This window comes from Amblyomma mixtum, chromosome 3 (assembly GCF_055824585.1).
Source record: "Amblyomma mixtum isolate Tamu chromosome 3, ASM5582458v1, whole genome shotgun sequence".
NCBI classification, from domain to species: domain Eukaryota; kingdom Metazoa; phylum Arthropoda; class Arachnida; order Ixodida; family Ixodidae; genus Amblyomma; species Amblyomma mixtum.
The window spans coordinates 380,151,495-380,168,455 of NC_143014.1; the positions used below are offsets into that span (position 1 = coordinate 380,151,495).

Below are 16,961 nucleotides of genomic sequence, written 5' to 3' on the forward strand. Positions count from 1 at the left end.
CTGCTGTGCTAACGCACATCGATTGCTCTGGCGGCTCAGGAATCAAAGTTCACCCGCAGCCTTATCAAGTTTTTCAGTAATGAAGAGATTAATTTCTTTCATGCTGAAGAGCACATCTCGGCTTTAGAAGACCACACCGCAACTGTTGCTTTGCTACATTCCTGACCCCTAACATTTCTACATCACTATCTGCTACACATATGCGTGTCACATACGTGTGTACTCATGTTACTGTATAGGATCCTTAGACGGGAGCCAGGGCTGCACATAGGTCCACCATACGCTCTCCCAAGCCCCCAAGTTATGAGGGAAAGCTGCAATTCTTGCATGTAGGAGGAATGCTAGGTGCAGTGGATAGAGTGAGTGCAGGCTGAATCTGCTTATTTTTCGCAATTAAACCTGTGTTATTCTAGCCAAAATGCAGTTGCAGCGCATGACACAGCTTGTTAGCAGTGTGTTGGCTGCACCAAGGCCTGTCTCAACTGAACTGCCTCTTCTATTGCTTCTGTTATGCTGTTGATTGCCACTGAAATGTAAACAAGGTGTAGGCTTAGTCACGAAGCATTAAAGGCTCCTTTTCACGTACCTTGTGAGCATATTGTAGCATATGTCACAATAAACTCCAAACTTCAGCAATTTCCCATACTGACCTCCTTGCTCCTCTGTGCCATTCAATTCTTCAGCATCTACCGCTGCCTTTCGCGACAGATTTCTATTTCAGCAGGTGCAATTTCACTATTGGCAGCTAGTACTTTCAGCTTCGCTCACTGACACAGTGCCTTCTTTGGTTTGTCCTATACAGGCCAGGACAAATGCGGAACAGGATATGTCACACCACATCTGAAGCTGCAGGGGATGGGTTTTCACCACCAGCTGTTTCAAGGCTTTCCCAGCAAGAATGCAACACCACCCACAAATGCACTACTCGTTAAGACTCTGAAGTGCTAGTCGGGAGACTGAGGCCGCAAGACTTCCGAGATCAGGGACCAACAATGCTTCTGCAGAAACACATGCTCAAAATCAGCACAACCACTGTTGCTGAACAGCACTCTGCCAATACTGCTCGTCAGCGGCTTGACCCTGGATGTCATAAAACAGACAACATGTCACCAGCATCCCATTCAAAGGCCTTGTTCTAGAAAAGCACACCATGCAACCAACAATGCACCATAACACCTGTGCACCGACCTTGTTTTCTGTTGCCAATGCACTGCCAAGACCACCACAAACATCACCACTCATTTCTCCAATAGCAAAGTAGGCATCACCATGCTTGCACACAGTGAAAATGTCAAGTACGCATAATCACTGCAGTGGCATCAGCTAGTGCTGCCCTTTGCTGCATCAGTGGATAAGCCAGAGCAATTTTTCATCCATGCCCAGGCCTTGCACTTGACCAGTCCTCTCAAATTGAAAGTCACCATGGTGGCTACCTGTTCCACATCTACACCATAATACACCATACCTAACCCACTAGCAACTAAGCCAACCTCCAAGAATACACAACTCCAGCTCACCCAGCATAGCTTTTCTGCAGTCTGCTGCCCAGAGTCTGACTGCTGCACCCATTCGGTCAGCGTCGGCAGCAGCTGAGGTGGTGTCGAACCTTGGTGGCCCCTCTGAGCACAGTGTCAGATTGCTTGTCATTTGGTGCTGCGATGCCTCCACCAGCTTTTGGTCCCATTCTTGGGGCATAACTGCGGCGCGAAACATAACTCAGTCAGCAAACAAGGAGGATAACAGCCACTACAATGAGACACTAAGCACTGAGTAACGACGGCACTCACTGTAGGTGCAGCCGTGCACAGGGTCCAAAGGAATTTCTCGACGTTAAATGCACCGAGAAGTAAAGCAGCCACCTAAATGTGTTGCTTGGAAGTTATTAGCCAACATATTACCGCGAAAACTGCTTCAAGGCAAGCTTGCAACTCAAAAGACACATTAAAAGCCGAGCACACGCTTCTTCCCGAAGACAAAACCACGAAAGCCACCCGACGCCACAGCCGTGCTGACACTACGCAGCATTCCGCTTGTCTGCACAGCAAAAGGCCAATTTACCAAGAAATATTTTAATTGCAGGGCGACCCCATTCAACGCGAGCAGCGAAAAGTCGCACATCACAAGGGATCAAGTGCAGAGTTTGTCATCACTTGATATACATTCTGGCAGCAAGCGAGTACTGATGATAGCAGCACTGCTATGCGGTTGCACAGCCGCTACCAGCCACACATGCTGAGGACCATGTATTTTTAAAGGGACTACAAAAGACAGCAGCCAAAACGGCTCATTCTCTTCCCTGCCTCAACAGGAGCAGCTGAAACACAGCACCTAGAGAGCAAACACCAGCAACGACCTTGACCTGTAAACCACAAGACCCATTCTAAGAAGTAACGAAACACCATGAACTTAATTTCTCATTTTAACAGAAAGCACAAAGCACCGCTACGTCAAGTTTTCTTGACAAGTCTCGCCACCAATTATAAACCTGCATGATACAGCAGCTACAAATGCCAGCCACAGCCACTTGCTTGCCTCGTCCAAACAGACAAACGGCAGCACACATACAAACCGGGACGCTAAAATTCCACCACAGTGAACTAACTATACAAAAACTTACCTACTTTTTTCTCCCGGTTCACACTGGAACGAGAACTCATCTGTGCAAAACAGAACGCTTCGCAGTGCATTCTGTCAGTACTGCAACTGCTCTTTCTTGGGCTCGTTAGATCAAATTTTAAAGGCAATTTTTATTCTGCTGGCAGGCGGGGAAAATTCCTGAATTTTTAGGCCTGATTCTCGATATTAGATTCGCTTGCCGGCGCTCTGTGCCCACGGCGTCAACCACTTATCACGTGTTTCAAACTCTGGCGCGAAATCAGCCCTCTGGGATTGGATTTCAGCATCACAGTCCACTGGGAGCTTACTCGCGGAAATAGCAGATATAACAAATTTTTTGCTTGCAAGTTTTCTTTTTTCAAACGATGCGTTAGACATTGTTACATGGAACATGGCATGAAGCATCTCGTGATACTCGCTACTACCATTAAGTAATTTTTTGTCTTAACGCTGTTTCGGTTTCATTAAGCGATTGGTGATTGTGGCGTGGACTTCACATGAGGCACGCAAAACCGGCAATATAATTGCTGATACGTCATTTATTGTAATTTTATTTTTTGAAACAAGCTGGTTTAAGAGCTGTGATGAGTTAAAACTACCTATCAGCGTTTATAATGCAGTTATGCTTCTTGCCTACAAGTCCCTGTTTCGAACAAAACTAGATTACGCATCCCCCATTTGGAGCCCTAACCAACTCTATTCGTTAACATCTAGTAGGTCATTTCTTTAACCTACACCAGCTACACCAGTGTAGCAAAGCTTCATTGGAGGTATTGGACGTTTGCTACACTGGTGTAGCTGGTGTAGGTTAAAGAAATGGCCCTACTAGAATCGCTACAAAACCAAGCCACTAGATTAATTAATTCATGCTATTCATAAGATATCAGCATATATCAGAGCCATTTTTTTTTCTACACGGGCTACACTAGTGTAGACCAACGTTTAGTTCCATTAACGTTGGTGTAGACAATGTATCATGATTTTGTTACACTTGCTACACCAGTGTAGCCAGTGTAGGAAAAAAAATGCCTTAATCATCTTTGAAAGTTGAGTTCAGCCATGAGTTCAGCTTAACAAATCTTTCCTGTCGTTGTCGTATACTGCCCCCCCGATTCAAAGGATTCAGCCTTGTTTATTCACCCACCCTCCATGCATCCACCCACATATGCATCCATCGTGAACATGGAAGCCCGAAAGAAAAACAGCTGATTCCGCGCATGGCTCTGCAGCTTTTTTTACACATCGTCTAGAATCAAGGTAGTGACCGGATGTCTTAAGTGCGCGGAAAAATCTATTTGAAGGCAGTGATTACCGCGGGTCTGCAAAGATCGACTTGCAAGGAGCGCTCGTCTGGAAAATCGACGAAGACAACTTTAGCCCCTGTTCTAGGTCGGCGCCTACTATCGATGACAAATGTACTCTAGGGGTGACGAGTGGTTCTGTTTATTTTTGTTTAGAAAATTCCGGACGACCATGTATCATCACACTGCAGCAACTGCCGATAGACGGGAGCAGGCAGGTGCAGCTGCTGGGAGCTTGCAATCTCAGTGCGGGAAATGAGAGCCGACACGCCCGATTACTGTGGCAGCAATCACTCATCTGCCTCGTAACCAAGTGATGCCGCTCACATCGGGCTAAGCACTTGATGTTCCGTTCGGTTGATGTTCAGTTGCTGCGGTATTTTTTTTTGTGTGTGTGTGTGTGTGCTTGTGCGAGATGCAGAAATTGTGATGTTTATGCTCCATTTAGTTTCTTCAAAGAGAGAGGCAGCACTTGATTTGGTAAATTTGTGATTGTCACCGAGGGTAAAACGAGCTTGTTCCACCAAGGTCATTTGCTGATCTTCTAACTGGTCAGGAGTCAACCAGGGAATAAGTAAGGTGGTTGTATGTCTTGTGTAAAGGCTAATTGCAACGGGGCAGAAAGTTGAGCCAATTGAGCGTTGGCTGGTACACAGCAACCTGAATTTTCCACAATGACTGTGTAGAGGCAATGTTCAAGTTCGCATATATGATGCAGGACATTGAAGTAATGCGGAGGCGATACAGGCAGGACAGTGCAGTGGTGTGCAATATGTTATTGCATTTTGCAAAGCAGGTGGAGTGATCGTGTTGGTATCGCTGGGTTTGGTGAGAGCAGTCTCTGAAGGGCTTTACATCCTTATCATAGCTTCTAATATGCACTTTCTTTCAGCTCAGAAGAACACTTGGGTTTTTTAAATCTTGGTCCCTCGTAGCTGAGGCACATTGTATATCGGCCCCTCCAATAGAGAAAGGAACAACCAGTTTGTATAAAAGACAGAGCATTAAAGTTGAAAAAGGATATTAAATACCAAGAGAAAAAGTAGCCTGAAAGCAGTTCAAGGTGTACCTGTTGCACACATTATGTGACAGCATAAGGAACTTGTCAGGCCATTCGGCAGTGTCAGTCATCAAGGGCAAGGCTTCATAGTGTTGTCAAGCTAGGTGTCAGTTATGGGGGCAGTCAATGAGTGCTGAAACTTTCCTATAATGGAGCTGCCTGTGTATTCTTCGAGCTGTAGAGCATTGCATTCCCAGTAATGGTATTGCATGTTGTGTTATTGTAAAACAACGTCTACTCACACACCATCTTCTCAGTGATGTATCTCTGATGTTGACACGCCTTTGTTTATCAGTGAGGATTTTCTAGTCATTCAGCACTCACTGTGGCCACTGCACCTTACAATATTTATTATGAATTTTTTTACAGCATTCTCCTTGCTGCAGTTAGCTTTTACCAAAGAGCAAAACCCCTAGTCACCTACCATCAAGCTAAAAGCTTATCTTTGGTACTTACGCATTTTATACATGCCAAAATGTTTTCAAGTCCTGAATATGCATTATGTACACTGTACCATGCAGTACTTAGTGAACAGGCACCCTCTGTGTGAAAGAAAACAGGCACTTTGAACTCAAATTTTTTTTTCTTCATTGCACTTGAAAATGCCATATGATCATTGTACATGAAGGTAAAGTATGCTTGTGTATACACTGCTTCTTCTGCAATAAGAACGGTCATGTGAAATGCTGTGGCTAAAACAATAAATGCTCTTACTGAATGTATGTTGCACTAAATAAAGCATTGGTGGTGCTTTCTGATTCCAACAACCATCACAAACATTTATTGCCTTAACTCAGCACTGCACTCTTGGTTTTATGCATGTCCATCACACGGGTAATGACCACAAGCACTGTACCAAGAGGGAAAGTGGCAGCAGGGAAGGGGCAGGTGGGTCGATGTAAGCATTGGCAAAAGAGAGTGCACACTGATGCGTTTAACACACAGGGCGAGCTGTTTCAACACCTGTTCTGCTTTCAGAGAGAGACTGCAACCAGCTGCTGAGGGACTGGGAAGTATACTGGCAAACACTGCCAATAAAGTGGCAGCTGGTGGGGCACTTGTTTAAACACAGTTATAAAGGCTTGTATTTGGCAATCCATTCAGACCACGAGGCTGGCTGTGGGCAAGGGCACAACCACATCACACAGTTGCTCACACACATGCAGATATGTGTTGTGCACCGACACGAGGCAATGACAGTGGCAACAGAAACAGTGGCTGCGATGTGACTCTCCACGCCAGCATGGTGAGTCATGGCCCGACGCTAGAGTTGCCACCGCAACTGTCCCTGCACCATCTCAAGGTACGCCTGCCTCTGAAGACGGATCATGCTAAGAGGCCAAAAATACAGTAGTGCATTGGTCTGCCCTGGAGGTAGGCAAGGAGGGATCCTGTCTCTACTAGGCAGCCAGCATGTAGAAGTAGCCCGCTGTTTCTAGGATTAGAATGCCTCCTTATGGTTAGTGGAGGTGCTGGGTTTCCTCAACCCAGATGTTACCATGGCTCAAGACAGCAGCCTGCAAGCCCGTAGCATTAATTGGAGTTGTACTCAGGTTCATTGATGTTGCCACTACTTGCACAAGAAGGTAGGCTCACTACAATTCAATGCACCATGGTTCTCGGGTTAATCTGCTGGTTAATCAGCATTTGGAAAGTAGACCCAGCTTTCACTTTCAGCATTTCAGTTCTTTCTGCTGATATTTTTGGTGGGGAGCCTTGCTGAATGCTCTGCATAATACGTTGAGCACTGGCCTATTCAGAAGCCTTCATCATCAATTATAGCATAGTCTTGGCTGCCATCTTTGGAAGGACAGTTGGAGCAGCTGGCCTGGCTGCTCTCCTTCTGGCACGAGTGTAGCTCCATTATAGCAACAGCATGCATGTGCTTGCACATGTGCACATGCGCTGCATGGTCAACACGTGCATGTGTACATGTTGTGGCAAGCCTCGCACTGCTCACAATGAAGCTCGCAGCCACTGCACGATTTGCTAGTCCTTTGCACTGTGTGCTTGAAGTTCACCAAACTTTGTGGCTTTACATACCACTGGCCATCTCCCACTCTTTTAGTACTGGACTTAGAAAGCTCAATCCCCACTTTATGCTTCCTAAATAGGGCAGATTTGCAGTGGTCTGCTCCTCCTTTGACACCTGTTGTAAAGTTTTTCGGATGTGAAATTGAAGTACTTTGATTAATGTATCCAATCACCCATTTACCTTGCCACCAAAGTGAGAGCACTTCAGTGCCTTGTGCATTGACTCCAAGTGATTATTTGTTAATCCAATGTACTGCCGATAGCAGTAAGCCCACTGACATGCCCCCTTTGCGTATGTTTTCTCAAAATTTCTGACGAAGCCAAAGGCGATTAACCTGCCGCTCTTTGGAGTGGATACCAAGAAGTGCAGGGAGCAGCTGTTGAGACTCAGCCTCATCTGTCCGCTTCATCAGAGTGTGCAGCATGTCCCTTATTGTACTCCTGCAGTCCTTGTGTGTGACTGTATTCAGGTGCGTGCTCCAGTTGAGTAGCACATGCCAGCTGCAAAACAGTTGACTCAAGAGACCCATCACCTGCTCCCATGCATTGCCATAAACAGGGGCATCATCAGGCATAAATGCCTGACACTGTATTGTGTTTTTTCTTTGATGGCCACCTCACCACAGTGCCCATTGTCACCCTTTTTGAAATCAAGTAGGCACACGGGATACCAGAGCCATCTTGAGAAATTGCGAGCAGGGTTGTCAGTTGGATTTAGTACTTATTTGTGCCATGGGTGGAGTCAATGCACAGTTTCGCTGCCCCAATTCATAAAGGAGCTCTCGTTGTGGGAATGTCATTAATGCTAGCTCAAAGTCACCATCATGACTGTTGGGGTCACCCTTCTTCCTGTACTACAACAGTGGCAACTCATTTCCTGCCCTCATTTCTTCGACCCATAATTCAACACTCTTAAAATCGTCTGGATCTCTCTGCTCTGTTTTGCCAATCCTAAACTTGTCTGCAATGTTACGGAGGTCTTTAGTGGTCACAAGTTGCATCCGTGGGCTTGATCCACTTGTACCTGCTCGGTTGTTGTGCACAATGGTTTTTGCTGGTACTCCTTCTGCTAACCGGCCTGAAAATTGTACAGAAAAAAACTGTTACTTCTGGTCGGATTCCTTCGTCTTCAACTTTGTTCCTTTTCACAGGTGACACACAGTTCATCTACTTTCATTTCACTTTTGTGGCACTGCAAAGCACACGACAAAATAGTTGCTTCAAAGCCAGATGGACTTTATTCTTATGAGCCTGAGTGTTCAAAACTTGCATACTGCAATGCAAAACAGGGAAGTTATATACAGCGTGTTATAAATGCAGAATATAACAGCACTGAAAATGTGGACAAGAAAATAATAAGGACATGTGCTTCTCATCCTGTCCCGTTTCATTCTGCATACTCAAAAAATGCTCCGATTCGCCTGACAGCAACCTTTAAAGGAGTAGAGACACCAAATTTTTAAACGCGATCTTTGTTTCTTTGGACTTGTGCACAAGACAATAGTGTGCACGAGTCACAATGTAGAATTCACTTACGCCAGGTGAATAATTTCTAAGTGAATATTTTTCTCAAGCTGTCTCAGTTTCAACACCTGAATGACTGCTGCTAAGTCAGAGACAATTGGAGTGCATGACAATCATACATAAACTGAAATATAAATGCTGCTTGTTCGTTTTTTTGCGATTTCAACTCTTGTGCTGGCTTGTGTTTTATATTAGAGGTTTTTGAGGAAAGGAAATGGTGCAGTAACTGCCTCGCTTTCTCCATGGACACCTCAACCATGCCATGAAGGAAAGAAGGAGTGAAAGAAGCAAGAGAGAAAGAGGTGCTGTAGTGGAGGGCTCCGTAATAATTTTGACCGCCTGGGGGGTCTTTGGGCACTGACGCTGTGCAGCATGTGGGCACCTCTTGCCTCCATCGAAACTCAGCTGCCGCAGCCGGGTTCTAACCCGGGTACTCCGGCTTATACCCTAGTTACACGGCTGACTTAACCATAGTTCAGTTTGCCTCAGTTAATACTAACCACAGTAGTGCACTGTCAGACGGAGAGCCTAATCGCTGTTATGTCGCTAACCATGGTTACTGTAAACTGAGGCCGGCCACCTCAGTCAAGCCTTGCTAACTGAAAAAAATGGCTGCCTCCATGTCGGTCGAGTGTAGTGCCACGGCGAGCGAAGCGTCCTCCCAGAAGCGTGTCAACTGGCCTATTGCGACTACAGAGGCGTTGATACGAATCTGGGAGGACAACCTTAGCGCACTGTGCTCAAACACGCACAATGCGCGCATATATAGCGCGATGGCGGACTTGTTGAACGCGCGCTTGCCAGCTGGCGAAGGACCGTACTCGGCAAAGCAAGTGCGGTAGAAGCTTGAAAACTGAAACAAGCAATATCGGTAAGCACGAAATTTTGTTTTTCCTTCTCAAGTAATGATGTTTACAAGCTATTTTGGTTTCGCGTGTAAACACTAGTTTGTGCGTGATGCGCGGCGACCGCTATCGTAGTGATGCCTAGCTGGTCCGGGTGAATGTCAACCTCGTCGCGTTCGGCAGAACGCACAAATTAGTACGAGTTGCGTGTCCTTTGGTACACTTGATGCTGTGTCGACCTGAACTAAGCTTGGCTGCACTAACCGCGTAGTACATTTGGTTGGTTGGTTTATGGGGTTTAACGTCCCAAAGCGACTGAGGCTATGAGAGACGCCGTAGTGGAGGGCTCCGGAAATTTCGACCACCTGGGGTTCTTTAACGTGCACTGACATCGCACAGTACACGGGCCTCGAATTTCTCCTCCAAAGAAATTCAACCGCCGCGGCCGGGATCGAACCCGCGTCTTTCGAGCCAGCAGCCGAGCACCATAGCCACTGAGCCACCGCGGCGGCCGTAGTACATTTCCTTTGCACCGTGTGTATTTTTGAGCCGCCGTGATGGCTCAGTGGTAATGATACTCTGGTGCTGACGCCGAAGACGCGGGTTCGATCCCGGCCGCGGCAGTCGCATTTTGATGGGGGCGAAATGCTGTGTGGTGTCGAAGTTTCCGGAGCCGTCCACTACTGAGTCTCTGATAGCCTGGGTGCTTTTCGACGTGAAACACCGTAAACCAAGTCAAAGTAAACCGTGTGTATTTTAACGTTTCATCGTCAGCGTGCGAAGGACCGACTTCTGCGCTGGCACAAATGACTTGCGCCAGCAGCACGCGCGTTTTCTTCTTGATGTCACCTATAGCAGGTGACATCAAGAAGTACAAGTATTCTCACCTATAGTAGGTGCTCAACAACGTACCTTTCTGATAGCTGAAGTTAACGTGCTTCATTTACACGTGCTAATACAGGTGCTACCGGAGCCATACAGCTTCATTTGCTGAATGTGTTCAATAGCACGAGCATCACCTTTCCTCCATGTTTCTCTCTTAAAAGTATTTGCACCTTGTGTATTTTTGTAATGCAGTTTCGTGGACTAAAACACCCTTTCTTTCTAGGAAGCTGAGGCGATCTGGGTCCACAACAGGATCTAAAGGAGTGGAGTGGCAATTTTACTGGCAGCTCCACTCCTTTCGTGGCACACTGCCAGTAAACGACAGTGATCTAGTGCAGGAGAGTGTGCAGGTAATCTTTTATTGTTATCTCTAGCACAGGCTAGCCTGATAGAAGTGCAGTGAATGCTCTGTGCCTGCTTTCCATTCCAACGTGGAAATGCCTTTTAGAAACTACTACATAGTCTTTCAGAAATAGCATGGAAAAAGGAATAAACAGAGTCGAAAGCAATATCATGCATGTAAACATGCCTTTGTTTTTCCATATGTGTTGTACGGTGTCGGGGCTTGCAAGGATACAAGAAGGGCTAATTGATGTCCATCTAGTTTGCATCGGAGCACTACATGACACCAAAAGCAAACAACACAAACAATGCGAAGATCTACGTCATTCAGAACTTGATGTGTTTTTATTAAAGAGATGAGCACGCTCGAAAGGGATAAGTATATGAACATAACAGCAAAATATATATCAGCAAGAATACATGGAAGAAATCGTACTTGTCTAAAACCGAACAAAAACATTGAAAACCAAAGTGACAAATCAACAGTTGATAAGGAGGACCTTGAGCATAGTTCTGTAAAGTGTTTTGAATACCTCCTTACGAAACGGTTTTTGTGCTAGAACATCATCACACAGAATAGAGAACTGAGCCCATAGGCACAATGTGCAATGCACCTCGAAATGTGACGGCCCAGACCCTTTCAGTGAGGCTTCCCTATATGCTCTTTGAGGAGAACAGTCCAAGTACAAGAAATTCATTGCGGGGATGGGACAGCGCACTACCGACATGTGAGCAGCATATGCAGCAGCAGGTCACAATGAAGCAATCTGGGTCACGACAATTCATTTTTGCATAACATGTGGCAGCCGTGTTGTGTTCAGTGTAAACCTGACATGGTATTCCAGCACAAGAATTTGCTCACATTCAAATATTAATAGAGGTGTCCTACAAAAAGACAAGAGGCAATGCAAAAATTGTACGCCGTAAGACAGTTTGTTTTCACAAATGAGTAGGAAGCTCTTGTATCCTCCTGCGATTTCTATTCCCGTGGTTTTCTAGTCTGTGATCGAGGCTTTACTTGCCTACTAGCCATCATATTTAGTTTAGTGGCTGACATATCTGTGCCATTTTCTATCTTGTTTTGCTCCATTCACAGATGCCAGACGATCCACCAGAAAATGGAGACGAGGTTTTATTCCTTGAAGTCAGCCAGCCAAACTCGCACCTTACATCCGAGCAGTCTCCAATTCCCTGCGCCCCAGAAGAGACTACTGAGAGTAGGGCAGGCACCGAGCAAGCAGGCATTGAGCAAGGGCCGAGTGGAAGAAGCCATTCTAACATTCGCAGAAAGCGGCCTTCCAGCGCACTGCTTCGTGAACTCATGGCTGTGCATGAGAAGGCCGAGGAACGCGCAGCCAAGGCTGCGAAGGAAAGCAGCGAGCTACGAAGGCAGCTCATCGAGCTTCAGAAAGAGAGCAATGAAGTTCAGAAAGGGATGCTACAAGTGATGAAGCAGTATTTCGCCTCAAAGGAATGTACAGAATAATTTATTCCGTCTTCTGTGTATTCAGGAGCAGAGACCTTTGGGCTAGTTGGTTCATAGCAGACATGCACAAGCGCAAAAAAACACGGAGAGAGAAAGAGACTTGGACAACACGAGCGCTTAGTTCCAACTGAAGATTTCTTGACACACAAGCCCAATTATATACACCTTGCTGCATGACGGCAAACTGATAGCCCTGCCGACATCACGTGGCTGCTCCCAAAAACATTATTTCCTTTTTGGTCAGTGTGACAGATGGTGCGCTGACGCAGGATCCGTCAGAGCACCATCTGTCACATTGACCAAAAAGGAAATAACGTTTTTGGGAGCGGCCACGTGATGTCGGCAGGTCTATCAGTTCGCCGTCATGCAGCAAGGCGTATATAATTGGGCTTGTGAGTCAATAAATCTTCAGTTGGAACTAAGCGCTCGTGTTGCCCAAGTCTCTTTCTCTGTCCGTGTTTTTTTGCGCTTGTACTTGTCTTCTGTTCGAAGGAGAATAAAGGACGATTGATTCTGCCTTCTGTGTACTGTTTGTGCTCGAAGGAGTAACTAATCATCTCAATGTTGACATGGACAACGCACGAACTTGAGTACGGTTACTAATGTACAAGTGGTAACAAATTTTTCTGGAACACCGAAATCATAAGGCACCTAAATTTCCTCACTGCCTACTGAACATAAGCCATGAACTGAGCAGTGGACTATACATACACTGCAGTTTGTGGCTACATGCTTGCGCAGCTGAGCGATTAAGCTTTGTTGCGATTTCTGTGTTCCGAAAAGTTTTGCAGTCACCAGTACTAGGATCCCCTGTCATACCGCAAGCATAGAAAATAAACATTCTTCATTGCCTTTTGTTATTGCAGCAGACATTTATAATATACGTACAGTATGGCAAGTCCTCAAATAAAAAGAAATGTCCTGCATGAGTTGTGTGTATACAGGTGTGGAGCAAGTACGAAGCTCCCTGAACGTCTCAATGCCCTGTTACACAATCTGACATACTAGTAGCTCTCAATAAGATGCACACATATATGCAACAGGCCAAAATAGTGAGGCCACATTTCGGTTCTGCTACATGGTCCAATGAGAGTTAAGTTGAGATGCTGTAAGCTACAGGTGGGGTTAGCCTGGCGATTTCTGCCAACAATTGCTCCACCGTAGCGACGCCTACAATAACTAAATCGCATAATCAGACACTGAACTCACAAACACTAATAATCACTCCTGCTGTCACCATGTGGAGACTAGGTCCGTGCCTAGCAAGTACTTTAAAAGAAGACGTGAAGCCTCTTTTCTACAAAATTGGTTCCCGCGCGGGAAAACAATGTCCTGAAGGGAGCTGTGAGGGAGTCCTGCCTTCTGGAGAGAACTGAATAACATGCACCTTTCCGTGCTGTAAGGAGTACAGCACATTAAACAATGTCCTCTATCACCGCACATGCCACGCGTTGAACATGATGCAGAAGATGCCAGGCCCGTCTTAATCCACGCAGGAGTAGTACTCGAGCAGAGCCCGTGCGTATGAGAAGGCATACAATTAAATGGAATGGATTCTTCTACGGCTGGCCATACCTCTACAATACCACGTTAACGCATAATCTCCACACTGATTGCCACAAAAAGCACTGCAATAAACTCACGCACCAACATGGCAGTAAATGCAAGGCTTTGAAGACTTTGAAGCAAGGTGCTTCGCCAGGGCATTTCTTACGGCCACCCCTGAAGGTTCCGCTTGACTGTTTGCGCAGACGGGCTGTGACCCAATGACACTGTGGCCAGTCAACAACACTGTGGCCAGTCCACAATATGTAGAGAGCAGCAATGCGAGCACCGCTAGGCGCCACAAGAGACCTGCCACCTCACTTTTGCAGGAACTGATGGCTATGCATAAGGAGGCTGACAACCGCGCAGCCAAGGCTGCCAACGAGAGCAGTGAGCTGAGAAAGCAGCTTTTAGAGCTCCAAAAGGAGAGTAATAATGTCCAAAGAGGCGTGCTTGACATAATGAAGGCATATTTTGCACCCAGAGGGCCACAAGATTCAGAGAACCACTGATTTCATTAGGTCACACTTCATGCCCCAATAAAAGTCAGGGATGAAATATTGTCTGCTATGGAATAAGTGATGCTCTACCAGCTATGACACAGTACAGCGTGTAAAAATTGTTACGCCTGAACATTTTTCAAATATTTTGGTGTATACTGCCCACATGAATACTGATGCCGCACTAACTAAACTATTTTATAGTTAAGAATGCCCATCAATCTACCTTTACCCTGCAAGCATAATACAACAAATATTTGCTTAAGACATTAGTATCACAACATGCATGCCACATGCCAAGCTTTCACATTTATACAATGTGTAGCAAACTGGAAGGTTCCTGTGCCCTACAACGCCCTCTTGCACAACATGGCATAGTGGTAGCACTTACTAATGTGCAGACATAACATCCTTGCCAAAAGTAATTGGGCTACGATGGTTTGTTTCTTAGCCACGCAGCGAAGCTGCCATCCTAAATCTGAGTAATGTGAATACGCTGAATTCTCGTCCTTGCATTTTGACCCTGCAATGTTGGCCGTGGCGGTCTTAGTAAGGAGAGTCGAGTCCCTGATGCTGTCCCACGGCCAAGAACCCTCTTATTCTGCGGAGAAAAAATATATATAATACACGAGATGACGTCATAAGATGAGAGTACAAGACAATCCATGAAGCCAAAACAAGAACTGAAACAAGCATGGAAAACACAAACCACAATACAACATACTCTCTTCCTTGCAAATAAAGATTCAGAGATACATTGAAAATTGACACAAAATATGTAAGGATTTAACACAAACAAGGAACTCTCTCCCTGTACACACAAAGAAATGTACGCAGAAGCACACCACAAGTCACTTTGGCACAAAGTGCTCGAGCCACAAGGGCTTACGAATAGTCCTCTTGGGCCTCTGTGCGGGTTCTGGATGGGGACTTTCGGACTGCAGGCCGAAGTTCCCTGGAGGAGGGTGTGTGTGGTCACCTTGTTGCTTGAAGGAGGGGTGGTGAGAATTCTGGCTGTCACCACTCTGGACACTGGCAGGCACAGACCTTTTCTGAAGTTTTTTGTGAAGCAGCTGAAGTTAAACCTGGCTCAGCTGACTCATTCGTTCTCATTTATAACCAGTTAAAACCCGTGGAAACCAACTGTCACCAGCCAGGAATTGGCTGAAGGTCCAGCTGAGTGAGTCACTAGATTACCCTCACCTGCGTACATCAAAATCATTTGGGGTAGCTATGGCTGACAAAGCAATTAGCCCTGCAAATGGCTCTCTCGAGACACTAAGCTGCACTGGCACGGCTGCGTTAAGTTTTACAAAACAGTTTTCTAAAATAAAAAAAAAAAATGGAAACATAAATAAAATGCTACTGCTGTAAAATGCTATAAATTTAGGCTTAGTGACACTAGCTTAGCATATAATAATGGGTATGATGCTATCATCACATACAGTGATGTGTAGGATGATAAAATTTCCCCTGACTGAAGCATCTGTGATACACGCACAAAGTTACCAAAACAATACAGGCTCAGCACTTCAGTTTCACAGCTCCAACATTGAAAATAAAGTCATCACTGCAGGTACAAACTGACTTGCACACCTATTTACCAACTGTTTTATTAGATCCCTTTAGCACTGTTTTGTCATTAGCAGGGGGTCACAAAATGAAAGGTGAAAGAAAAAGCAGGTTTAGAATAGAATACATGACTAATATACATGAAGAAAAAAAAGGTCAGCAGAGACACTTAAGAGTGCTTCCGTCTGAGAAGGCGTAAGCACTTCATCTCACTTTGTGAACGCAGTCATCGCATGCTGCCCCAGCTGTTGCATCACGTGGCATTCAGATGGGCCGACCTTATCTGCATTAGGCCATCCTCAGCTTCGCATTCACAGATCCCTGGGAGTCCTCGTACCACTCCTGTGGCAGTGGTTCGATGGGCGAGCGGTGTGCCACTGCCCAGCGATGGCAGGTGCTGCCACCGGTGGGAGTTGTGCAAATCAAGTTGCTCTTCCTGAGCAACCTCGGGTGACCAATAATTAAATTAGCTGCCACCGGCCTGGTTGCATGAGGACCCGTCTTTTGTGGGTACCATCGAGTGTCAAACACACATGCACATGCATACACAAAGACCGGTTTTCACTGTAGCACACGAATCAAGGTACATCAGGCATGAGGTACAGCTCATGAAGCAGACATGAAGCATCTCACAACTAAATACCATATGCAACACACCACGTGCCTTGAAAACAGTGTGGCACTGGTACCTTCTCAGGTATGTAATAATAAAAATGCACGAAGAGAGAAAATGAAGTAAGTCAAAGCCTCTTATCATAGTTCTTAAGCATGAATAACGGTTGACATACCTAAGCATACACAACAGAATTTTCTAAAAACGTTTATAGTCGTGCCCTGTTAAAGGACATTTTGGTTCCCGAGCAAAAGCTTCCCTAAAGAGAGTCATCTGTAACAATAAATCACGAAAAAACACAAAAATATTTTGCAAAAAAAAAATGCTTTATTATTGCAGACCGCTTTCTGCATAGTGGCGGGCAGTGAGGTGGAAATCGGGTAATCGTGGAGCTTGAGGTGCATTATTCAGGTATCCATTACCTTTAAAACCATGCAGTGCTGGTTTGAGCCCATTTGGAGTGCATAGTGGTCTATGAGACGAGTAATGATGCCTCTTGGTGTGATGAAGTATCTCGTACTATGACTGCTCACACCTCAAGAACTCTGGATTCACACGGCTGACAGTTGCTGAATGTGGTAAGCAATGCAGTGCACAGAAAGGATTATTATTTTCACAGCCATTCATGAAATGTGGCA

The 16,961-nt window shown here is 45.6% G+C and overlaps 2 protein-coding genes across 17 annotated transcripts in view; one reads left to right on the forward strand and one right to left on the reverse strand.

Moving 5' to 3' along the window:
• The window catches only part of LOC149356976 (uncharacterized), a 592,868-nt gene that overhangs the window by 40,198 nt on the left and 535,709 nt on the right, over positions 1 to 16,961 (reverse strand). For 6 of the 16 annotated variants that reach the window (XR_016291746.1, XR_016291745.1, XR_016291750.1 and 3 more), the window contains one exon: positions 1,518 to 1,697. Coding sequence is in view for 3 of the 16 variants with exons in the window: in XM_089584394.1 (XP_089440520.1) it covers positions 1,518 to 1,695 (178 nt within the window). In the remaining 13 variants the exon portion in view is untranslated. The other 10 variants (XR_016291755.1, XR_016291754.1, XR_016291751.1 and 7 more) reach the window with 7 other exon arrangements.
• LOC149356977 (uncharacterized) lies at positions 9,144 to 12,093 on the forward strand. The gene is given in 3 exon segments (XM_089584400.1): positions 9,144 to 9,406; positions 10,489 to 10,615; positions 11,704 to 12,093. Coding segments are annotated over 3 exon segments (780 nt in total).